This window comes from Platichthys flesus, chromosome 17 (assembly GCF_949316205.1).
Source record: "Platichthys flesus chromosome 17, fPlaFle2.1, whole genome shotgun sequence".
Lineage (NCBI taxonomy): Eukaryota > Metazoa > Chordata > Actinopteri > Pleuronectiformes > Pleuronectidae > Platichthys > Platichthys flesus.
The window spans coordinates 9,044,003-9,069,155 of NC_084961.1; the positions used below are offsets into that span (position 1 = coordinate 9,044,003).

At 43.3% G+C, this 25,153-nt stretch overlaps 2 protein-coding genes across 3 annotated transcripts; both read left to right on the top strand.

Annotated features, from left to right (window-relative positions):
• Window positions 1–1,275: 1,275 nt before the first annotated feature.
• Window positions 1,276–3,373, top strand: LOC133972806 (receptor-transporting protein 4-like). The gene is made up of 3 exons (XM_062410382.1): window positions 1,276–1,408; window positions 2,024–2,195; window positions 2,509–3,373. Exons 1-3 carry the CDS (start codon window positions 1,393–1,395, stop codon window positions 2,870–2,872), a joined length of 552 nt encoding a protein of 183 aa, XP_062266366.1. The 5' UTR covers window positions 1,276–1,392; the 3' UTR covers window positions 2,873–3,373.
• Window positions 3,374–4,296: 923 nt separating this feature from the next.
• LOC133972455 (ankyrin repeat and IBR domain-containing protein 1-like) lies at window positions 4,297–24,877 on the top strand. Of its 2 annotated transcripts, none has more exons than XM_062409924.1 (21): window positions 4,297–4,983; window positions 9,284–9,628; window positions 12,753–12,924; window positions 13,042–13,173; window positions 13,651–13,842; window positions 14,640–14,757; window positions 14,860–15,080; window positions 15,947–16,035; window positions 16,142–16,286; window positions 16,451–16,611; window positions 17,051–17,139; window positions 17,419–17,549; window positions 17,709–17,843; window positions 18,519–18,605; window positions 18,740–18,806; window positions 18,955–19,100; window positions 19,413–19,591; window positions 19,734–19,785; window positions 19,954–20,007; window positions 20,124–20,247; window positions 20,594–24,877. In XM_062409924.1, exons 2-21 carry the CDS (start codon window positions 9,441–9,443, stop codon window positions 22,042–22,044), a joined length of 3,933 nt encoding a protein of 1,310 aa, XP_062265908.1. In that variant the 5' UTR covers window positions 4,297–4,983; window positions 9,284–9,440; the 3' UTR covers window positions 22,045–24,877. The 2 variants fall into 2 exon arrangements, with proteins under 2 accessions (XP_062265908.1, XP_062265909.1); XM_062409925.1 differs by having other exon boundaries at window positions 4,297–4,546.
• Window positions 24,878–25,153: the final 276 nt, after the last annotated feature.

A 25,153-nucleotide genomic window follows, 5' to 3' on the forward strand; every position in this document is an offset into this window, starting at 1 on the left:
CATGTGAAATGCGGGCTGTGGATGAGAGAGGCCGACAGGACTGAGAGTGTCATAAACATGCAGTAGGGCGCTGATGGATATCAGTCACCAAACAAACCAGGTTAACGAGGCAGTAAAAACCAAGCCTTATGGGGGCAGGTGTTGTATTCAACCACATCACAGTGTTGAAAGATTAGTTCGGGAAAAAAAATTTAACCTGCCATTTAAATCGGTGAAGGCTGGTAGATTTAGATTACTGTGAAGAGCCTACTGAACTTCAATATGGTGGATACAAGACACCCATCTTTATTTATTATTTTTTCTCTTTCTAATCAGCTGGGAAACCACCTCTGGCAGGACAAAGTTGTTCATCTGGTCCAGCAGAACTAAATGTGGTTTCGAAAGGGGACTGAGTCACTCTGGCAACTTGTTTTAATGGAAACCTTAGAAGATTCCCAAAATAAACGTTTCCCCTGAGCCCCAGAATATCCCAGCCCTGTGTTCAGACGCTCTGCTATTATGTTCCCCTCTGCGTTTGGTCTGTGTGAATCCAGCAGCTGTGTCATACTGCTCCCTAGTGCACTGAACTGGGTTGTGTGGAATGAAGGCTTGCATCATATTTCGAAAGATTACTGCAGTTTCTGTAAAGGAAACCAAAACAGAAACGAATTTTTTTTTTTTTTTTTTATGTGCTGCAAGGATACATTTTGATACATGTGTGAGGAAAAAACTTTGTTGAAGAAAATGAGTTAAGTTGCTGGGCGAAAATATTAAATAGAGAAATGTTTTTTATGTCTGGGGAAAATATGAATATGAAACATTACAGCTGAAACAATGTAAATGGGCTGGAGATGAGTTACTTTGCAGGCATAATATTGACTTTTGTCATTTAAGGTGTTTGATACAATACCTGTTTTACAACATTCATGCAGCCAAACACAAGTGGTTGGGACAGACATAAATTATGTTTAAAATGTAATTTAACATATAACAGTATAACATAAAAACAAACAAAAATACAAAAATATAAAAAAATCATAAAATACAATAAAGATACATAAAATTCCAGAATGCAATCAATAACAACAGGACTCTAACTTTAATCACATAAAACAATTACTCAAGGTAAAAAAGGGCGCTCACTTGTTTTGCTTTTTGCTAAAGGTTAATTTCGGAATGCACAAATTAAGTTATATCATAACATCACGTGGCATCAATGTGTCACCATTGGGGAAAGGAAAACGAAACTGATGGTAAGTTTCGTTTCCAGAGTATCAGCTGATGAGACACAATAAATAGAGCCTGCGCGCAGAGGACATTACAGACACTGCTGCAGACGTTGAAGAGTCCTTTTGCCTCAGCTTTGAATCTACGAGACCAGAAACTCTTCAGATATCCCATCGACGAGGAACCATGCCGGTATCTACAGGTAACACTGAATACTTTTTGCATATTTTCTTGATATTCTTCTCCGTTTGGTGCAACCTGTTATGGTCGTTTTGGGGCCACCGCTGCGATGTCTACAGCGTTTCTTAAATTTTATATCTAGTTCATTTTTGATTAAAAAAGATGGAAGAAGGGTGTTAGATACTTTTTTTAAATGCTGAATTGTCGGAATCATTTGAAGCTTATTTTTCGTACAGTTTGTTAATTTTCCCAGTAGCACAGAGACGCATCTTTTTTATGATTATTGAGCTACCACCACAGACTGAAAATAAACATGTTTTCACTTCCTGCCTCTACCCATCGATACACGTTTAACCAATTGCAACACAGTATGAGCAATCAACCAGGAAATTTCACCACACTACTATAGCATCAAATAACTAGAAAGAACTACCTGAAATGCTAGAAACCATGCCATATTTTGTTTATGTCCCATCCAATAACGCAACGGTGACGAGATGTATGGCTTTTACTGTATCCAGCCACCGGGTGGCGTACGAGACGCTTTTGCTTCAGTTTTTGGGAGCTGCCTTGCCGTCCATCTTTATAAAGAGTCTGATTTGTAATTTAACCTGTTTCTTTTTTCACATCCCTGCAGAATGGGTTCCAGCCTTATGGCGGGACACTTTTGACGAGATGCTGAATGATGACAATGAGCTGGACTATGGAGACCAATGGACTCTCAACTTTAACTACAGTCAGTCCGACACAGTCACCAAAGAGGAACAGAAGAGAGGCTGGAAGGTCTACTGCCACAAGGCCCATGGAGAGTATGTATCCAGCTATAATCTAAAGATATTTAACGTTGCAGTATATCATATACCAAAGATGGACAACATGACAGCTCCCCTAATGGTCTTGATGCCCCCTGGTGGCTGCAGCATAGTTTATAGGGCATGGACTACACATTTTTCTCAAACATGGTTTCTGTCAGTTTGTTCCTATCACACCAATGTGTGTTCAAGTGATAATTTCCCCAGCAAGTTTTTTTGTTTTCAATCACTTATTTGATGTGATAAAAATGGGGTGAGGTCATGATTAACAGCTGAGACTGACTTTTGCCTGTCTTCTTATATCCCTCAGTTTCAAGTGTGCATCCTGCTCCAAGATCTGGCACTCAGCTAGGATAGTGGTGTTGTTTCGTTACCGGCTGCAGAATGATCGGGGGACAGTGATCATGCGACCCTTCGGTCAGACCTGTCGCAGCTGCGGTAACAAGCAGTTTGAGCGACCTGGTTTTCCCCAGGATGAAGTTGAAATGGCTTTAGATAGGCTGTTTTCCAAAATCCGGAAGAATTGCTACGGGGAAGAATCGGATGATGAAGATGACTCACCGAGACAAGAAAAGCTGACCAAACCCCATGAGAGCGCCCTGTGTGAGGCCTGCATGGCGGGCATTTGCTCTCAGAATAAGGACAAGAAGGGTGTTTTGAGGTGTGCGAACTAAACACTCAACAAAATCATGACTGTTTGCTCTCCTGGCTCCAGAATGGTGGAACGAGCTCCCCGATGACTTCAGGACAGCAGAAAGTCTATTCATCTTCCGCCTCAAACTAAAACCACATTTCTTGCGACTATACCTTGAATAAAAAATAAAATAAAATAACTAGTTTACGCTATAAATTTAGTAGCACTTAAATGGCACTTACTTATAGCACTCTGTGGTTTGGCTTTCTTGAAGAAAATTGTACATTCTTGATTCCTGTTGTTCTGGGTTTGTACTCTCATGGTTGAATGCACTTATTGTAAGTCGCTTTGGAAAACAGCATCAGCTAAATGAAATGTAATGTAATGTAAAGAGAGAGAGAGAGAGTGGCTTAGGTTTAGTATGACAGGTGCAGAGACTGACAGTGACAGTTTTGTGCAGGTACACATGTTTTGTAGCCACATATATATTGTAAGTGGCAGTTAAAAAGTTGTAAATAAAGTGTTTTTTTATTTGGTTTAATATATTTTTGTAGTTTCTGTTTGAGTAAGTGGTAAAATCACACGCATCTATACTCTTCTGCTGTTAATACACAAAATACACAAAATTGGAATTTATCCTAACAACGTTGCACAAGACGCTTACATAGCTGGTTCACTAGCTAGATAAGTGACATGAAATTAAATCTAATTAATTAAAATAAAAAATAAGTCACTATATAAAAAAAACATGAACTAATATAAAATAAATACCACTACAAAGCTAACAGTGACATGTAATCAAAACACTAGAAAAAACTCCATGATAAAACTAAACTCATGACATGAACTAACCTAAAAGATAAACAATGCAGAACTAATTTGCTATATCATCAAATTTAACATTAGAAACACTACACTTGTTTGAATAATAAATAAAAAAAAATTAAAAAAATGATCGTCTAATAGTTAGTTCATTTGAAATGTTGTTGTGTCAACTGACATCATTATTGTTTCAAAATGTTTTTAAATATGTTTAATATCAAAAATGTGGGTTTCCATTTTACGCAACGTTATTTCAAATCAAAAACTGGCCAAATTCAACTTGAAAATTGAAACAATAACTAGACAATATTGTGATTCAGCAACATAGCAAAATTATAAAAATAAATGAATAAATTAAATTAGTCATACATAAATAAAAGCAAATGAACAGATAAAAACATAGCAATAAACCAGGTCTAATCATGGAGTAAGGTAGATTTACTTCTTTGGATCAGTACAGCTGGTTTTTGTGTTGACATACTTCAAAGATGTTTAATTCAGATTTAAATGAAGAGTGGTTTGTATTTTGTTAATTTTCTTTTTTGGATTAATTATAATAATTTTTTACCAAATAAAAGAAATAAAGAGTTTTGGTTTCCTTGTTATCAAAACCAGGAGCCAATCAGGTGAGAGCCCTCGGTGTGACAGTTGCCGTCCGCGCATGCGCAGAGCTCCTTCCTTTCTGGCAGCAACAACAACAGTCGGCGCAGATCGGCGGCTCCTCTTCACTCCCAGCGGCAGCATCACCGTTGTCCTCGCCGGCTCCGGCGGTGGCAGAGAGGATGGTCCAGCGGGAAAGCCACCGAGGCTGCGAGTGACAGCGATAAGGACGATGGCCCTCGACGTTCGCCAGTTCCCGAGTGTACGACCAGTGACCGAGTGAGACGACCGTGTGAGTAAAACGGTGATTTCGGTGTTGTCCCCACCGGAGGTAGTTGAGGCTAACGCGACGCGCTAACCTGACACAGGCGGTGCTGCTAGCTTCGGCACCCGCAGGAAGGTGTGCTTCTCCGGGGTGGGAACGTTCCCCCACGGGCGCACAGGAGAAGCGGCGGCAACACCCGAGTTGAAGCGCTTTTTTTCCTGGTGGGCAGCGCTTCGCCCAGCGGTGGCTGTCCAGCTGGTTTGCTCATTCACTGGCGCTGACAGTATGTGTTGAACAAAGGAGCTTTAACCCGAGGGGCCGCATGGACACAAACACACAGAGAAGTCGGCTGCTGTTTGTTTTTTGCTCCATTTCACGCTGACACACTTCTACGGGGAGAACCACACGAGGTCTGACCTGGATGCTGAGCCCACACACGGTGACCCAGCTAATTAAATGCAGGGGTAAGTTGCTCTGTGGTTCATGAGTGCCTCTCGCCGGACTCGAACTCTCCCGCAGAAGTTTGATGTCTCTTCTGACAACCTGACTTTGTCCCTGCAGCAGCAGCACCATCCACCCATTCTGCTGGTTAAGCTGTTAATGTTTATCAGCTGACTGCAAGTTGTGATGTGAACAATGACAGCACAGTGGCTGGCTTTTGTCTCAGAGACAGGCTGCACTCAAAGTAATACTGTACTTATATGGCAGCTTTCAAACAACACAGTTACATGCTGCTTTACAAGGTAGAAGTGAAGACAACTGGAAACGATCGAAGGCAGTCTGAAGATCACACAGTTTGAGAGCACAGACACATGTTTTACTGTTATTGTAAAAAACAGTTAGAATAAAACATTACAAAACTCTTTAGATAGACTCTAAGTAAAAAATCAAAACTAGCACTCAGTGTAGTGCATTCATCCACCAAGGCCCAACAGTCCCCTCGTGAAACATATTTAAATTCTATAGATCCAGATTTCTATTTGGATCTGCATAGTTATCCGTCCAGTCGCTGCTTACAGACTAACAGACAGGGGTGAAATCATTGAATCATTACCTCCTTGGTGGAGGTAATGATTAAAGTAGACAGTTATATCGAAACTAGATTAAAACCTGAGAGAGCACACCCTAAGAACCGTGTTTTTCTGAGTTATTTAAAGGATGGTATGGTGTTTGACTGACACTTCTCCTCAGGGAGATTGTTTCAGACAGCAGGTGCCCTGACAGAAAGGGCGGTGTCACCTTTGGTCCTCAGACGGGAGTGTGGAATGGCATGTGGCGTCTTAGCTCAGGTTATGACCGGGCACACATCGTATCAAAACAACTGAAATGTGCTTTTCCAGAACAGACCAATGTGCTGATATTACCGGAGTAGTGACTGTTGATATGGCTCTATAGGCTTTGGAGCTGAAATGCTATGTTCTTGTTTGGAATTCTTTCAGTAAAGTCTGCCATCAATCATTGCTGTATCTGTAACCTATCTCAGAGCAGGGATGCTTATCAGTACAATAGTATTATTATCTCAGTGTGACAGGCTCTTCCCATTGCAGGACTGCAACCAGTGACTGTTTTCAACAATGTTTTAATTGTGTAAAATGTAATCTTTTAGTGATTTTGGTCATTGATGAAAAACTGCCAAACACTCCCAAGATCAATCTTCACAAAAGTGTTTCTTTGTTCTCATATCACAGCAAACAGGAAATGGTTATGTTTAAGAGGGCTTCCCAAGCAGAACAGGATTTTCTCTTTTGCTTTAGGAAGTTGTGATGGCCATTTTTTCACAATTTTCTGCTATTTCATGCACTAAATTAAATATTGAAAAAACATTGAGGTCGTTAATCCATTACTAATCTTTTGGTTGAACCTCAGTCACACATGAATGTCACCATAAATGTCCATATTTTTTGTAAAAGAATGATTGAAGAGTGATCTTGTCATAATGTAAATTGCTGTCTGCATTGGAAATAGCTGCCTTGACTGTAGACTTTTAAGGCTGACTGCCAGACAGGATTTAAGTGTTCGGTGCAAAGAGTTAAGTGGTTGTGAGAAATAAAATTAAAAAAAACACAGTGGCTGTGGTTGAAAAGAATGTCCCCTTGTTGGGACTTTTCCACGAGCTTGTTGGAAAATGTCATGAAAGTGAAGGAGACTTTATGAGGACTTAGACTCGACAGCTGCGATGCTGAGAAACTCAGACTGTTCTCACACCAGGCCTCTTTCTAAACCAACTTTCTTTATGATGCATGTAAGATAAGTACAGTGACAAACTCAATACTGTAGGATAACAGTTCAAGTCAGGTTTCATGTCCCAAACAGATTCACACCACTGGACTTTTTAAACTGGATACATTTAATTATCATTTGCTTAAAGGAAGCAAAAAGAAAATAGATACAAAGATTTTAGACATTGGAATGATGTTAAATTAATAAAGAACATAGGAGTCGAGTCATTAAAATAATAATTGAATTAATTAAGGAATTGTCCTGGAGGCCAGAGTAATGTGAGTATATGGCACTCATGACCTTTCATATAAATTTGCTAAATATATACATTTTTTGTTCACATGGGTTAGTGAAGCGTTGATGTATCCTATTAATTAATAAGTTGATAATACTGTGAACAAGAAATTCAACAAATTGCAAATTGCTTTTTCAACAATACTCATTTCTATATTAATGGATGTGATGCTAAAGGCAATAATACAGGAAGTAGCAAAGCTCTTTTTCTTAGCACAAAATAATGTTCGTCTTTAGCCAGCATGACACTAAATTGTCCTGCTGATCGTGGTCGTGCTTCATTCTCCGCTTTATCTTCATTAATGTTTATATCGGGTTTGAGTAGCATTACTGCAACCTAGTGGACTGGAGTGGCCACACCCTATTCGTGGACTCGTGTTCCATTCGGGGGGTAATCAAGTGCGATGCCTTGTGGTAAAACGTCTGGTTCAGTCTGGTATTTGGCTTGAAACCAAACCGGTATGGACATTTTTACACTGGCACAACACCAGTCCAGACCTCCTGTCCTTATTTAGTATGAGAGACAGAAAGAGAGGCAGGGATGCACAGAAGAGTGAAGTGAACTGGAAGTAAACCAGTGTGACCAAAACAGAGAAACAAGCAGACAGACTGACCTATTAACTATAGTAAACTTCCATCAGCACCACCACCACCACCCCTCCAGATATACACAAACACACGCACACACAAGATCCAGTCCACTGCATCCATCACAGGAGCACAACTCACAAAATATCGGCTGTTATTTGTCAGCGGTGGCAGCTACTGTGCGACCCGTATGTCTTCCTCTGTCAGGGTCTGTTCTCCCTGTCTGTCACCACACAGACATGGGAGGCAGATGAGGGGAGGCAGCCAGCCGCGTTATTCAAATGTTCTCGAGCCCGGCCAGCCAGTGGCCAACTGTAGCCAGGGCTAAAAGAGGCTCTTTGTGAGGCCCAGACAGATGGCCATAGAATGAAGACTGTAATGATACTCTCAACGGCCCAATACACACACAAGCAGGCACATCCACTGACTCAACTCATTACAGGGTGTAATGGTGTGTGTGCTTAAAGACGGGACATATGTGCATGTATGTTTGTGCGTGTGAGAGAGATGGAAAGACCGAGAGGTGGAAAGGGAAGGAAACGAAGCAGAACATGATTATGGACAATACATGACAAACACCTGTTTCTTCTACTGCACTGTTTTCACCTTAGTGTTGCATTTGTTAGTACCTCAGCCGAGGAGGTTATGTTTTCCCCCCCTTTCCTTTTGTTTGTTGGTGTTTTTTTTATGTGAGGAAGAATATGCAAAAACTACTGTTTGGATCATCACTAAAGCTCGTGGTTGAGGTATGGGTCAAGTAGGAACTCATTAAATGTTGGTGCGGCTCTTTATCGGGGGGCTGATCCAGAATTTTGTCTTCACTTTCTTTAAGTCAGTAAGATAGGGTGTTAGTAGTTGTTGTTGACATTTTCCCTTATAAGTGTGCAATGTGGTGCAGTTTGATACAATTTATGGGGACTATTAGGCCTTGGTGGAGGTATGCGCGCAGGAGTTGTTATGGGGTATAAATAATGCTTATCATGTCATTTTAGTGAGTTAAATTCACAGGGAGATAATGAAAAGATGGTGATTACTTACAGGAGGGTTATAAGCTGTTGCTAGGCAGGTAAACTCAGCTGCAGCGACCATAGATTCTTGTGATTCTTTGGTTTAGCACCTGGGAGGCAAAGTAAAACTGGTTTTGGCCCCAGTGTGTTAGTGCCGCATGGCTTCACACATTCACACTTGTATCTTCAGTTATACAGTACGTCTAAACTCTTAACTCAGAACCGGACTGAACTCGCAGTGGCCAGCTGAGGTAATATTGACCATGCTTTTCATCAACTGACTACCCAATCGATGGTTTGGATATCATTAACCTTCCTCTGTGGCCTGCCGGCTGTATAATTATCTCTGTGTCTTTCTAGCTTCTTTCTTCTGTCCCTCTGTTTCCCCCCTCCTCTATTTCTGGTAAGATAACATCCTTGCTGCAGCACATCAACTGATCGATGGATGGACTGATTGATTGAGCCACTCTCTCTCCTTCCACCTCCCTCCCTTCCTCCTCAGCTCCAATCTTCTGTGTTGTTATTTTCATTTTTTCTCCTTTTTCATACCTTCCTTTTTCCCCTCATTATTTCTATTCTTTCCTCTTCTCGTTTTTTGTCTCTCCACCTTTCTTTTCCTCCAATCAATCTTAACCTCTCTCTCTCTCACTTGCAGGGCAGGATAACGCTGAACCATGTTGCTCTAAGTTGTCACCTGTGGTGAACGGGGGAGGAGGAAGAGGAGGAGGAGGGAGACGTAGGCAGGCAGGCAAGCAGGCAGACGGGCATCTGCCACAGCTCCCTTTCAGGCGGCCTTTCGCAAGCTTGAAGCCATGGGCAACACAGCCACCAAGTTCCGCAAGGCCCTGGTGGGTGGCGACGAGGCCCTGGCCTGGCAGCTGTATGAGGGCAACCCTCAGTTCAGGGATGGCCTGGACCCAAACGCATCGTATGGAGAGCAGTACCAGCACAACACGGCGCTGCACTATGTCTGCCGCCACGCCATGACACGTCTGCTCAGGTAAAACTCGTGGCTTTTTCATTTTTTCTGGGTTTGGATTTGTTTGAGAATTCAATTGAATCATTCTTGAGGCCCTGGTTTATAATGCTGTTATGCAGTTGTCTAATGGAGTTACAAAGGCAGTGAGTCATATTAAATTGAATAATACTTAGCAGAAAGTCAGCTTTCAGAGTCACAATTTTTGTAATTGGGTTTTAAGGGCAAATAAGGCAGCTTGCTTTACAGATGCACAAGAAGCCCGGTTGCTTTTATTGTTCATGTAAATGATGTTGAATGCAAAAATAGTTTATCAGCCACAGGGAAAAGTGGCAATTGCACCATCGCTGTACTCTTTTGCACCAATATTAACAGGTATACTATACACAGGCTTTTTAAACAATCCTGTCCCTTTGCCAGTAGAAGAGCTGCCCCCCCCCCCCCCCCGTGAGTCATGTTAAACATTGCCAGTGCTGCATCAGTACTAAATCGCTGTTGCACATTGTTTCCAAAATGTGAAAACAGTAAGTACACAAAAATGTTCGTAGCCATTCAGGCGCCAGCAACCAGAAATTCAATGCATGTGTCACTACGGAAAAGTTGCACCGTCGGTGTCCAGAAATAAGAACGGTGATGAAGAAACTGGCACATTCACCCGGATGTTTCCATAAGACGATTAAAAAGCCGTTCCTACTGGCGAGTCATTTGACCCGGGTGTGAATGCTAATTGTATCCGTTCCCGGTGAAGACAAAAGCCAGATGTTGATTTTTTTTTTTTAGACTAGTGGATGAGGAGCTCAACACTCATTTATAAACTGTGTTGGCCAGTTTTTAAACACATGATGTTCAAACATTGTGTTGGGGTCCTCTGCAGCTCTTTCTAATGATATCATCAGGGTCACCTTAAACTGGGCTTTAGTCTTCATACGTGGGCGTGGACCTTTGAAACAGAGCAGGTCAGACTAAAGAGTAATGACACAGACACACACAAACCAACATACTCTTCCTTGGAAAATGTCATGAGAGCAGTTATATAGGAGTGTAACATGACCGAAGGAAAGGGGTCAATCTGAAAAACATATGGAGGGCAAGACATCAGTGTGTCGTTTTACCCCCTGCAGGGATAATTATGCTGCTGGCCATGACCAAGACAGCTGATTCAGTGACTCAATAGCCGTCCTCACCTCCTCCTCCTCTCTGTTGCCCTTTCTTTCCATGATCAGAGGGGGGGGGGGGGGGGCTGTCAGAGGAAGCTGTTCGAAAAGGCCAGTCAATTATATGTGCATCTGCATGTGCGTATGTGTTCTGAGGAGGGAGAGAGGGCAACTGTGACTCCACATCTGCTTAATGTGACCAAGTCCGTGGATGTAACGCAGTGAATCAATTGGTGTGCTATTTGTGTCCCTTCCCACTAACCTATAATGGGTCAGAGACGTGCTGAATGTAGCTCTCGGCCGCTGATAAGCATCAAGAGGAAATGCTCCTTTGTTCCAACCGCTCAATTGGACAGAGGCAGGCAGAGAGACGACGGAGAAATCTCAGACAAAATAAAGACTCCCGGAGATCGGGCGTGGGCTGCTGGATGCAGTCTTGTTTTCCAGATTATTTTTAACATGTATCTATCTCCGTGTTTATTTCTCTGTCCTCGAGTCGTCTCTGTGGGCTGGATTGGCTTGTAATCACATGAGATGTGCAAATTGGGAAATAAGAAGTAGATATATTACTGGGGGAACTGGGTGTAGTTAAGGAAGTGTTGTGCTTCCTCCACAGCAAGTGATTACACAGTATTAAAAACATGTAAATAGCAAAGATATTAAATGTATTCTACCCTGTATAGCTTCTTCTTCCCTTTTTAAATTTTCCCCTTAAATGTTTTGTGTTTCTCCTCTGAAGTTTCCTGCCATTGTCAAAGCATTGCCCCGTGTGAACAGTTTCAGGGCTCGACTGTTGCAGCACAACGTGACAACCCCTCGCCTGTTGTTTCTCGTAGACAGATATTAGGGCCATCCATCCTGAACAGGCAGCTCTGTGAGTGGGTCTGTGTGAGTGCGCGTGTGTTTGTGGGGTCGAAGGGGTTGTTCAGTTGTAGTTAAGTGATTATTCCTGTGAGGGTAAATTAGCGGTGGCTTGTGGTAGAGAGGATAAGAAGGTCATGAGTGCAAGAGCAGGACAGCGGTGGAAGAATAGGCTGAAGGGCGGCACAATGAGGCCACAATCAGACCCACTTTCACAAGTGGCTGCTGCTGGTTCCAAATGTGATTTACAACATTTAGTAATGGATTCAACGAGTGGAAATCCAATGTCATCCTATTAGTTTCCTTTTATGTAGTCATTTGCATTGGTTCATGTTATAGAAAAAAAAAACGTCTCTGCATGTTAACATACAAAACTGCCATGATGTAGAGTAAGACCAGAGACAAAGAAAAAGCTCATTGTAGAGGAGGGGGAGAACTAAATAAAGGATCGAATTGAAAGAAAGGGAAAACAAGATCTTGAAGGGGGAGAAACAGAATAGGTGGGGCCAAATTATAAAAAGTGGAAAAGCTAATTAGCAAATGGAGGTTTTGAAAGACAAAGAGCAGAGAGGAAACTGCAACCACAGCTGGGCTCCCAGTGCAACTGGCACATCCATCACCATCAGAGTGTGTTTGTGTGTATGTGTGTGTGTTCACGTCCGCCAGCCAGCATGTCCATTATCTCAGAGATGTTAAACAGAAATAGTCAATATTCTGCAATCTTTCTTCTCTCTCCCCTCTCTGGCTTTCTTGCTCCCCACCAACATTCATCTCACAGTCCACCTCACTTTCATTATCCATCTTCCTCTTCCTCCTCCACATATTTGTGTAGCTGCTTTTTAGACCCACGTCGAACTCCGGATAATCTTCTGAAATTATGGGGAGGGGCAGGATGTGAGAACACAAATCTGCAGAATTATTCTGGCCAGCCCCTTTGTATGAACTCTGAGAATACACTTCCAATATACAACAGACACAAAATATGAAAAAGAGGTGCTGTACACGTAGAAGAAGGAAATACAAGATGCAAGAGCGTTTAGTGATGAGAGCGTTTAGTCTCTTAACTTTTTTCCTCCACTTTGTATATCTTCTCTTTTATTCAACGACCCTTCTTTCTTGCCTGCATTTTTAAGGTCGTTCCTGTTCAGCAAAGAGGGGAACCCCAACAAGCGCAACGTGCACAATGAGACGTGCCTCCATGTGTTGTGCCAAGGGCCGCAGATCCTACTGCTGCCAGAGGGCGCGCTGTCACCACGACTGGCCCGGCCACAGAGGGACGAGCAGCGCCGTGCAGACTGCTTGCAGGTACAAACTCCAGCGTACACACTTGCATGTTGCTTTGTATCCTATCCTATAACGTCATTGCTTCCATTCAAGTTGACATCAAATTAATGTGTATTTGTGGGTTTCCCCCGCTGTCAGATGATCCTCAGCTGGACCGGAGCCAGGCTGGAGGGAGGCCAGTACGAGAAAGCTAACGTCAATGCCACCGACAACCACCACAGCACCTGTCTGCACTACGCATCTGCTGCAGGCATGAAGAGCTGTGTGGAGGTGAGAGGAAGTGCTCTGAAATTCAAACCCACATTAGGACGAGTAATCGTTTCTGTTCGGCAGATCTGTCTGTGTTTGCTTTAGGATTGGATTTGGCAAAAGATTTTACAGCCAGTGAAAGAAGTGGGCTGAGCATTATGTCTGTCTTTGTGTTGTGAGCATCTGTTTTGTGTTGCATTACTGTCAGACCCAAGTAGTGCTTACTTGCTTTTTTTTTTTTAGATTTTACAGCTTTTGAATTGGGGAAAAAATCTGCATCTTGAATTAAAAAACAATCGAGCTCGGTCTGGGTAAAAACAACCCACATAACGTAAAGAAAAAGTAAACAAGTTTCTCTTCCCTTCCCCCCATCTCTTATGTTTCTCTGTCTTCTACCATCACATATTTTTTACTCTTTCTCTCTTCCCCTTCCTTTTTATTTGTGTATAATGTCTATTGTTCTCTCTCTCTCATCTCCCTCCTTATCCCTTCCTCTAGCTGCTAATCCAGAGTGAGGCAGACCTTTTTGTCGAGGACGAGGACAAGCTGACGCCGTGTGACCACGCAGAGCGGCATCACCACACTGAGCTGGCCCTCAGCCTGGAGTCGCAGATGGTTTTTTCCTCCTCTACATCTCAGCAGTCAAACACAGATGCACATGGTGAAACCAACCTGCTGCAATTCAAGGAGGTGAGACAACCGTTACGAGATCTGGGGGGGGAGGCTGCTGGCGCGACTTTTATAATGAAGGTGTTATTTCTATGCTTTTTAATCACAAATCTTACTCAGTCAGCAAATTAATTTAGTTTTTAGATATATTTTAGATATAGCCACCAAAGTAACACAACAACAAGCTCACACACAAAAGTGTAAGTAAGAAACATAAGAGAATAAAAAGCTACATGCATGTACTTCCCACAGACACACACTCAAGAGCTGCAATGATGATCATTTTCTGGTTCCAGCTTCTCAAATATGAGGATGTGGAGCATGACTGTGGTTCCTGGTTGTTGTCGGCATTCCTAATATCATTCTGAAGTTTCGTAGACTAAACAATGACTCAATTAATCCACAAAGTAAGCAAGTGATTAAGAGATATGTCACCAATTCGTCAATAAAAAAACAGTTTGTGCTCATAAACTTCTCTCCTCACATGTCAAAACAGGTTCTTACAAATAGCACCAGCACTTTTGTGGAGCAGTGGCTGATGCCAACTGATAGCAGTTTGATGTTTTCATCCTGCAGCCAAAACTATGCTAATATTTAAACTCATTCCGACTAAGACACCCCCCCATGATCACTGCCTCACAACCTGGCCCTTTTCATTTTTCTCACGTTTTCACTTTCACTATCAAAGCACGAAACACATCTCATACTTCTGGTTTTCCTGTGTTTGTTTGGTATCTTTTTATTCTGAAGTTATTTAAATTCTTCTCAATTACCCTCATTCTGACAGTTTTTCTCCTCTCTTGCTCCTCTTCATTCAGCCTTACGAGGGACTCAAGCTTCAGGACCTGCGCAGGCTGAAGGACATGCTTATCGTGGAAACGGCAGACATGCTGCAAGCCCCCCTCTTCACCGCCGAGGCCCTGCTCCGAGCACATGGTGCGTTTGTCTTTTAGAGAAAGTTGATGTTAGTAAACCACTTTCGCTGAGGTTTCAATATTTATTAAAAAAAATTGTCCCTGTCTAAACTACCTTTACCAGACTGGGACAGAGAAAAGCTTCTGGAGGCCTGGATGTCAGACGCCGAGGGCTGCTGTCAGCGCTCTGGTGTGGCCATGCCCACCCCACCGCCAAGCGGCTACAACGCCTGGGACACCCTGCCCTCACCCCGCACCCCTAGGACCCCGCGCTCGCCCCTCACGCTCACCTTGACTTCTCCCACCGACAGCTGCCTCACACCTGGGGAGGAAGGACTGGCTACGGTGAGACACAGAGTGATGACAAACGGCTAAATGATTATGTAGCATCTACGTTCTAGGTTACTCCTCAAAGTTTATTATTTAAGGATTGTGGGGTAGATTGTGGTGACAGAATTATTAAAAATCCAAGATACTATGTGGTTAGATCTCAGTCTCATAATCTCCCGTTTATTTGAATGGTAGCCATGTGTTATAGAATAGACTGAATAGACTGACGAGTGTAAAGACACCACAAACCTCTAATAAAAGTCTTTCAGTCTAGTTAAAGTTTAGACAGAGTGCCAAGCGTCTCACTTACAGGAAGTTAATGTCTAATCTTACCAGAGCAAAAGAAGGTCATCGGTCATCTTTCCAGGCAATTCCTCTGTCTGCTCTTTGTTGTTGCGCATTACCTCCTGTTGTCTACTTTTTCCATTGACGCAGGTTTAATTACTCATCCAGAACTTTGTACACCCTAAGTTAATTTGTCTGCCTGCTAAACCTGGCTGTGGTTTAACTCTCACATAACCCATATAATCCCATAATATCCCATAGAATAACAAAGTGCTGCGATTAGATGCACTGTATGAATGTGTGTGTGAATGGGTGAATGTAAAACTGTACTGTAAAGCGCTTTGAGTGGTCATCAAGACTAGAAAAGCGCTATATAAATACAAAAAAAACATTCACATTTCAGATAAAAGATGGTATTATCTCGATGGAAATTACCTTATCCTGTCTCGTACTGTTGCAGTCTGTTTTATTTTCTCCTTCCCCTGTGAAAAATGATGGAGGTGACTTTGCAAAATGGAATATATGTCATTTTTATAGGTGTTATTATGCCGTTATATAATGTAAATCGTGTTATTTGCCCTCTTGTCTCCCTGCAGTGTGGAATCTGTCTCTGCTCTATCTCAGTCTTTGAGGACCCAGTGGACATGTCCTGTGGACATGAGTTCTGCAGAGCCTGCTGGGAGGGGTACGGTCTTCTGTGTTTGTGTTCATGGGAATATTCTTGCATCCTTCAGTATGATACGGTACGTCTGTATTTGCTTTGAGTTCATAAATGTGTATTTTTCTCTCAGGTTCCTTAACGTTAAGATTCAGGAGGGTGATGCACACAATATTTTCTGCCCGGCGTACGAGTGTTACCAGTTGGTGCCCGTGCATGTGATAGAGAGTGTGGTTTCCAGAGAGATGGACCAGCGGTACCTACAGTTCGACATCAAGGTAGAAACACAACCCCTTGCCTCTTACCTAACTTTTTGCTACATATTTGTATGAGATTAGTTTTTGTCTCCCTGCCCAATCACATCTGCTCTTGCGGTCCCTCTGTTTGTCCTCCTTCACTTCTTATGGCATTATTCTGTTTGCTCTCTTTCTCTTTTTTATAGGCATTTGTGGAGAACAATCCTGCCATCCGCTGGTGTCCTGCAGCGCGTTGTGAGCGAGCAGTGAGGCTCACCCGGCCGGGCCCCGGGGACAGTGACCCTCACAGCTTCCCCCTACTTCCCTCCCCAGCTGTCGATTGTGGCAAGGGTCACCTCTTCTGCTGGTACGCTTTATGATGCTGTTAAGAGTTAATACTAGGGATGTCACGAGAACCGATACTCCGGTACCATGTCGATGCCAAAATTAAAAAAACATAACAGTATTTTTGCACTTGAATATATATTCAATGATAACTGAAATCTCATAATGTAACTAGTCTTTTCTTTTTATGTATTACTTGAAGGCAATGAAGCCAATGTTTTTTTGTTTTTTTTGCATTGGTATCGAATGGTGTACCTACTGTATACACACGTTTCTCAGTTATGATGCCCAGAAAGTCATCTCTTTATATAAACACTTAAAACATATATCAATGACAGTGTCGCTGATGTGTCACTAAGCAAAGCCAGATACACGTCTACCTTGTGCAAGGATAAGGAAATATAATATGCAAGTCATCCACACTATCCTTCTTCTCTATTAACAACTTCTCCTGTTTACAGGGAGTGCCTTGGCGAGGCCCACGAGCCATGTGACTGTCACATGTGGAGGAACTGGCTCCAGAAAGTCACAGAGATGAAGCCCGAGGAGTGTGAGTCTGTCCTTCTTATTGTTTGTCTTCCCAGGACTTGTTCGTGTTGCCAGTGATCATTTGAGCTGTTTCTCGGTGAGCCAGCCCCACAGTTAACCGCAGCTGTCAGAGCTGCCTAACAGGATGCGTCTGATTTATATTTACAACATAGTGGCAGGTGTTCAGGTCAGCGATATTTGCCAAATGTGTGGGTGTGTGCCGGAGGGTGTATCTGCAGGGCGGGTGTTGGACAATTGAGCTTGAGCGGAGCGGTGTGTGTTTTGTGTGTACTGTCCACAGTGGCAGGTGTGAGCGAGGCCTATGAGGATGCTGCAAACTGTCTGTGGCTGTTGACCAACTCCAAACCCTGTGCCAACTGCAAGTCGCCCATTCAGAAGAATGAGGGCTGCAATCATATGCAGTGTGCCAAGGTATATGCACTGAGCTCTTTGTCAGCTGGGAACATGTGTGAACATTTTGTATAGATGGTTCTGTTCACTGATTCTTAAAATTTCCAATAGTTGATCATACTGTGCACCGTGTTTGGTTACGATTACTACAATATCTTCTCTCTCCCACTCGCTCTGTAGTGTAAGTATGATTTCTGTTGGATCTGTCTGGAGGAGTGGAAGAAGCACAGCTCGTCAACAGGAGGCTACTATCGCTGCACTCGCTATGAAGTCATCCAAAATCTAGAGGATCAGTCCAAGGAGATGACTGTTGAGGTACAAACACACACACAGAATAAACAGACTCAGATGATCACATAAATCCCTCACATGCACATGAAATATAATCAACGTACAGATTTCCACCTGCGAGATCTTTGCCATCCCCTGTCACATGATGAGGAGCATATGCATAACCCCTACAGCATTACGTACACAAATAAGATTATTTGACTACCAACATTTAAAGATTTAATACGGAACAATTCTTGAAGAACTAGACATAAACATACTACTTTTTTTTTGTTGAATTGTCTACTCACATTATCCAAAATGTTTTCAACAATGTTCCAACCCAGGGAAATTCCTCAATTGTATTCAAGGTAACCTATTAATTGCGTTATATCCGCCTTACCCGTGGCTTTTCCCGTCCCCCCTAAAAAAAATAACACACTGCTAACCAGTTGGCTGTTCTTCTACTTGTTTGAATTGTATCACTTGATGAGTGTGAATGTGACTAAATGTAACAGGAATAAAACTGAAACATAACCTCATCCGCCCCTGTGTCACGTAAGGTTAATATTTGTATTCAATGGTGGAGAAGACAACCACGGCATCAGCAAATGGGTCTTTTGTTATTGTTCCGATTGAGTGACCACTAATGGCCGAAGTTAAGTATTGTACATTTAATACTTTCAAGTACTTACAAACCTTAACTTGATTGTGTTACAGGCAGAAAAGAAGCACAAAAGTTTTCAGGAGCTTGACCGTTTCATGCACTATTACACTCGCTTCAAGAACCATGAACACAGTTATAAGGTAAATCTCTCTTTAGTTCACATGCACAATTTTATAATGGTTAAGAGCTGTTTGGAGTTGCTAAAGCACTTGTTAATGGTCACCTCTGAATATCATGATCACTGCATATCAGACGTCTCCTCTCTGTCCATTAGTTGGAACAGAAGCTGTTGAAAACGGCTAAAGAGAAGATGGAGCAGCTGAGCAGAGCCTTCATTTGCCGTAAGCGTCTCCTACACTGAGCTCATCCTGTGGTTGGGAAGAGCTGTGTCAGAATAAATGTAATTATTATTGCATTGTTCTCATCCTCGACGATGCTTCCAGTCGTAATGATAAGTGTGCGTTTGTGTGGTTCTTTTTTCTGGTGCAGGTGAAGGCACTCCTCCAGACACGCGGTTCATCGAGGACGGTGTGTGCGAGCTGCTGAAGACACGCCGCGTGCTGAAGTGCTCTTATCCATACGGCTTCTTTCTGCAGCCGGGCAGCACCCAGAAAGAGATATTTGAGCTCATGCAGGTGATCTAGAAAGACGCCTGTTGATTTGTTTTTGCACCTTTATGTATTTTTAAAATAGTAGACGACAGGTCAGGGTTTCAACAACATCTTTCTCATCTTCTGGGAATAGTTAATTTCCAAATAGAAATAATTAGAAGTTTGACAAGATGTTGATATACTTTACTGGCATCTTTCTGAAATTTACCAACAAATAGGAACTGCATATTGGGTAGAGCAACTTTCTTTATGGCCACGTTTCAAAAGAGCAGTGTAATATGAAATGCAAATACATTTTTTTTTTGCTTAAGTGGAAGATATTTTGTCCCTTATCAGACTGATCTGGAGATGGTGGTGGAGGATCTGGCGCAGAAGGTGAACCGGCCGTACCTCAGGACACCGTGCCACAAGATAATCAGTGCAGCCCGGCTGGTCCAGCAGAAGAGGCAGGAATTCCTGGCATCTGTGGCCCGTGGCGTGGCCCCCAACGACTCTCCTGAGCTTCCCCGCAGGAAGTGAGGACAAACATGATCATACATAAACAAAATGTGTCTTTTCTTTGCTCAGGTTAAGAAATTCTCAGAAGAGAGGAATTTAGGAGACAAAGTAGGGTTATCAATACCTATAAGAAAAGTTTGTTTTATGCTTTTCTTTCAGCTACCCTGGAGGATCATGGGACTGGGAATACCTGGGCTTTGCCTCTCCTGAGGTAAACGGATAATCTCACACCACACACTAAAACTCTGCCTTTACATTTTACTAGGATAATTCTGCTTTCTTAAAAGAACATACTGGTACAGTTTGTGACCTATTTCTTTATGAGGTCATATGATGCATGAATACAGTTGCCTCTGACTCATTTTGCGTATGTTTTAAGATGGGGAGTCGTCACTCTGTGCTGGGAGCGGATCCAAGAGAGAGACAGTCACAGGTAACGCACCGTCATTTTCCTGGCATTTTGTGCATGTGCATGTACTGAATTCTGATTTGCAACACAGCTGCTTGGAGCTGCTTTAGTAGTAACCCAGTTTGAATCCCTCCCTGCAGGATTATGCTGACATTCAGTACCGTCGTAGACACAGGCCGCGGCGCAGAGGAGACATGCTGAGTCTGCACAACCTCAGAAGCAACAGTAACACACCAGAGACCAGCAGGAGAAGTGACAACACAGGTCTGGAAAACAGAGAGTTTCATGTTCTTATATAGAGACGTTTATTATTAAAAAGTGTATATACAGTATACTGCACAGGAAAAATTTACACATGCATGGTACCATATACATCAGGTTTTTTAGAGCAGTGTGTTTGTGTGGACCTTGCATCACAGCCCAACTCCACTCCCTGCCTCATTTATAAATTCTGACTTGTCACTGCACCAGACAACCAGCTAATGGGATTTGAATTTATTGCTCCATGAATCACGTCTGTCAAACACACACAAGCATTAATGACTGGGATCAATTTGCGGTCAAGCCACAAAACAGTGGCGCTGTTTTAACGCAGCATTTTCTGTTCCAGAAGCTCCAGAGAGGAGCGAGGGACGTAGGAGAGTGCTGGGCTCGCTGGATGAAGACGACCCGAACATCCTGCTGGCCATCCAGCTGTCGCTGCAGGATTCCCGCAGAGAGCGAGGCCTGGAGGGAGCGCTGGACGGGCGGCCGGAGCTGGAGCGTGCCCTGGACAGAGGACAGGAGAGGAGGTCGGGTCCAGTGGGAGACCTGGGAGAGGTTGCGTTGCACTCCCTCAACACCGATGGTCTTATAGGAGCCAGACGGTCATCCTTCCCTGCCTCTCTCCTTGATCCTCCTCGACCCCCACACAGGACAGACTCCACCTCCCAGGCTCCCACCTCCATCCCCCTCCCGCCCCCGCCTCCTTCTCTCTGTGCAGAGCTGCTGGAGTTGGGAGACAGCCTTATGAAACTGGGGAACATAAACACTCCTTACACGCAGGAACAGCTCTGCTCGCACCACACATACAACCACAGCTCTCTCACTGCTCCTTATGCCGCTGAACCTGCTCACAGCGACTGCAGCCATAGACAAGACCATATCACCATCACAAATCCTCGTTATGACGGCAAAGATCAGAGTTACTGCCACTCCAGTGCTTATTTGGCTGACACTGAACAGACTGCCTCCTGCGCACTAGATCACATACAAATCCCCACACAAAACCCCGCCCTCCCTTGTGCATATAACCGGGAACGCGCAGATACCAACGACAGCACCCCGAAACCAGACAGCTCTTACCACCCCTGCCCGGAACACAGTAGCTCTTACACTCAGGAGCGGCCCGCTGCCTACGTTCTTGAGCGTCCATCCAAAACAGAACCCCATGACACTGTCCAGTTGTGCCTCCCGTCTCCAGAGCTTGAGCCGGAGCTGCTGCTTTCACCAGTGATCCCCCCGGGGGGCCCTTTCACGCCCAGTGATCCTCAGAGTCTGGAGGCCCTGGACCCCACAGCCAGTGCCCAGCTGCTGGACAACATCATGGCCTGGTTCAACAACAACATCAACCCGCAGAACAACCCCCAGAGCCTGGCCCTCATCCCCTCCCCGCCCACCACAGAGACTGAGTCCTCCCCTGACACACACACTGAGACTGAGAGCCAGACTTCCAGGGGCGTGACCCCGGCCCCGATCTGGCAGCCCCTGGAGGGCGAGCCAGAAGCGGACGGAGAGTCAGTGAGTCCATTTTTAGGTGGTGTCGGGGCGGAGGCCCCGAAGGCAATGAGGCCCAGCACTCTAGAGCTGGAACACAGGGAGGCTGGGATGGAGGGTGTGCATGAAGGGTGTGTGGCGGACCTGTCGCTGGACGAAGCGCACACACACCCATGCTCACACTCCCAACATGGAACCAGCCCCGCACACACTGCCCCGGCCACGGAGACAGACTTAGATCTCGTTCTTCAGCTGGAGGTGGACCAATCACCTGAGGAGTGGGAGGAGCAAGTGCACCTGGTGTGACGGAGTAGAAAGAAAGTTGAATTAAATAGAATAAGATAGAGATGAGAGAGTGATGAAGGGGAAAGAGGAAAGAAAAGCATCATTGAGAGCGAAGCACTGATGGAAAAACACATTGGTCAGGGAGGCCGTACTGAAAGATGTTGGTCTTAGCAGGTTGAGTGTTTACTGTATGTAATATACTGTATCTAGAGAGGATATGAAGCCCTGCAGACTCTGTCCAGTAAAGATGATGTCATACGCAATTTGATCTAGAATTATTATTATTTTTTAAGTACTTTTGTCTGTTTTGAAAACAGACAAATTATTCTTTGAAACCGAGTGTTTAAAACCGACTACGTCAATGGAGAGCTACTGATATCACACATAAGACATAAAATGCTGCACATGTTTTTTTTATATTCTTATTTTTATTTATTCCCCACCAACTGTATTTGTCTCGTCAGTTTGTTAAGGGTGAAGTCTTGGTGCTGCTGAAAATCCAAACTTGCCTTGTTAACACACACACTTCATTCACAAACACAAACACACACACACTGACCCGAACCACAAGCTTTTTCATAGCCCCAAGAGCCAAAACACAGTGACACCTGTAACCTTGGAGCTTGTTAGCGTACTGTACAATCAGAGGGGCCTAATTCAGAGTTTTGGACCTTCACGCACACTGTGCCTGCTTTACGAGAGCCAACACACTACTGATCTTTGCTGTTCGGGAGGCCTCGCACTAACCACGATACGCCCGTCTGCTCGGTGAACTTCACTCTGGCGCGACAGGCTTCATCGGTATGTTGTGATGGTATCAGTTCTTTTGTTATACTCAAGATGATCACAGAGGTTGAATTGTCTTGTCCCTCTGCACTGCAGGGTCAGGGGTCGCTCTGGGAAACCGCAGCATCATGGGTGCTTGTTTCCAGGGGGGATTAATCGCCTTTATTTTCCTGCTCGGTGCAACATCCTGCTTCTCGTTCCACAAACTTCTGTCTTTAACAGAGAGGAGCTTTCATCCATATGAATATTTCAGTATTTTAGCTGCTTTGGCTCAGTTTTCAAAAGACAAAATGCTTTGTGGGTACACAATGAAAAGACGCTCATCAGGGTTGCACTTTAAAATAAAACTGTCACTAATTTTGGAACTATGAACTTTCTTAAAAAATATGTCAGAATAATTACATCAAAAAAATGTATCTATTAAACAATTCTGTATAGCTGTTAATACATATAAAGAAGTCTGGAGTCAGACTTAACACAACAGTTAACTGCATTCGTATAATTTGTTTAATTTACACCAGAATGTTTCCAAACTCCTCGCTTTTCCTGTGAAGCGTCACATTAACCCACAATGTGTTCAAGGTTAGAATGTATGAGTTAGCTTTCACATTGAATCTGAGCTTAAGCTGCTGAAATACCGTAAATAACAATACTTCAAGTGTTTCTAACTGCAGACGTTTGCTGTTTCTCGCATATCTCTCCCACCACTGATGGCTAGTAGAGTGCTGTTGTTAATGGGCAGATCTTTTGGGATTTTACTGTAATTTATCCATTTTTATTCCTTATAACGGAGATGAAATCTCTTTCAGTTGAGACCAGAGTCTTTGGGTCCGTGTGCCTTTTCGGTTGTTAATCTTATTTGTTTTATTTGTCTGTATTTATTCGTGTCATTACTTTTTGAAAGGAGTTTCTAATGAAGGTAAATGGAGGTCACACCACTCTGGCTGTTGCCACAAATACACTGAGGTTCTTGATGCACATTAGTATTGTTTGTCCTTTGCGCCCTGATTGATCTGACTCGACTTCATCCCCAGAGAGAACAGGTTCATGTTTCGACCAATTTATTTATTGAGGAATGTTTTTGAGGCTATATTAATGAAGTCATTGCTTAATTATTCACCTTTTTGAGTTTCAACGATAATTAACAACCACTTTATCTGAATGTTGCCAGTCGCCCTCTGATTACTTCTTCAAACGTGATGTAGGACTCTGACTCCTGGCTGATCATTCAGATGTTATCTTTAAACATTATCGCCCCAAATTGACGTTTACAAGAGAATTGAACACTGCCTTTTGTGTTGAGATATGATATGGTGCTTTTGGGACTGGGATAGTAATATTAATGGAGTGTTTTTAATTATAATCCAAGTGGCATGAAAAAGAAAAAGAAAATCCTGTCCAAGAGGAAGGAAATCTGACTTTGGTTGAAATTCCTCGCTCTACGTTACCCAGACAGACGTGACATGCAATCCTGGATGTGTCACTTATGTGCTTGAGGCTTATTTTTAAGTGAAATCCTCTACAGCGAAGAATGTTCTTCGCTCTGTGTGGAACATTAAGCTGTGAAGGTGCTGGAACAGGGCGTAGGTTCTGATTGAGACGTTTCATGAAGCCTCCGACGTTTCACTGCTCGATCAACGGGACTGATTTTGGGTTGCATGGTGCTACGGAGGGAGCAGAGAGTCTGGGGTCTTTTTGATTTGCACACGCATGCTGTTGATGCGTTGCACTAATCCAGTGCTGACAGGCAAGATGTGGAGAACTGATGAGTGATGCTTTTATTATTATTATATTCTTTTGTTTTTTCCTTTTCTTATTCGAATTGGATTGATGGCATGAGGGGAATGGTCCTGTGCCATTTGGTAATCCATATATAATTTGTCTATTTTAATGGTCCATTAATGAACAACATCAGACTTCAACAATGAAATAAAATGAAATTTGCACTCATTGATAATACTTGATACATTCCCAGTCGGTCCATGAGAGCGGTTTGATGTGTGGCCAAAAACTGTAAATGAAAGTGTCAGTGCAAAGTTAACTCTCAATAAAAAAAGAACTGAAAGTGTGTCGTGACGAGTTCGGTGTCAAGTTGTCTGTTTTCAGAAATCTGCGGAGGGAAGAAGAGGCTGCTTCAGATGTCGCTGCTTCTTCTCCTTCTTTCCCTGATCCACACGATCATTCAAGCATCTTGTTATGGACATCGATGACTTGTCCGCGCTGTGAGTCCGGTTCTACTTGACACGGGCCATCATCAACATGTCAAATCCAGTAAAGTTGTTTCATATTCTGTAAAGTCATATTTACTCTGCAGTAGTAGAAACAGTTGGGTCAGTCGATCTAG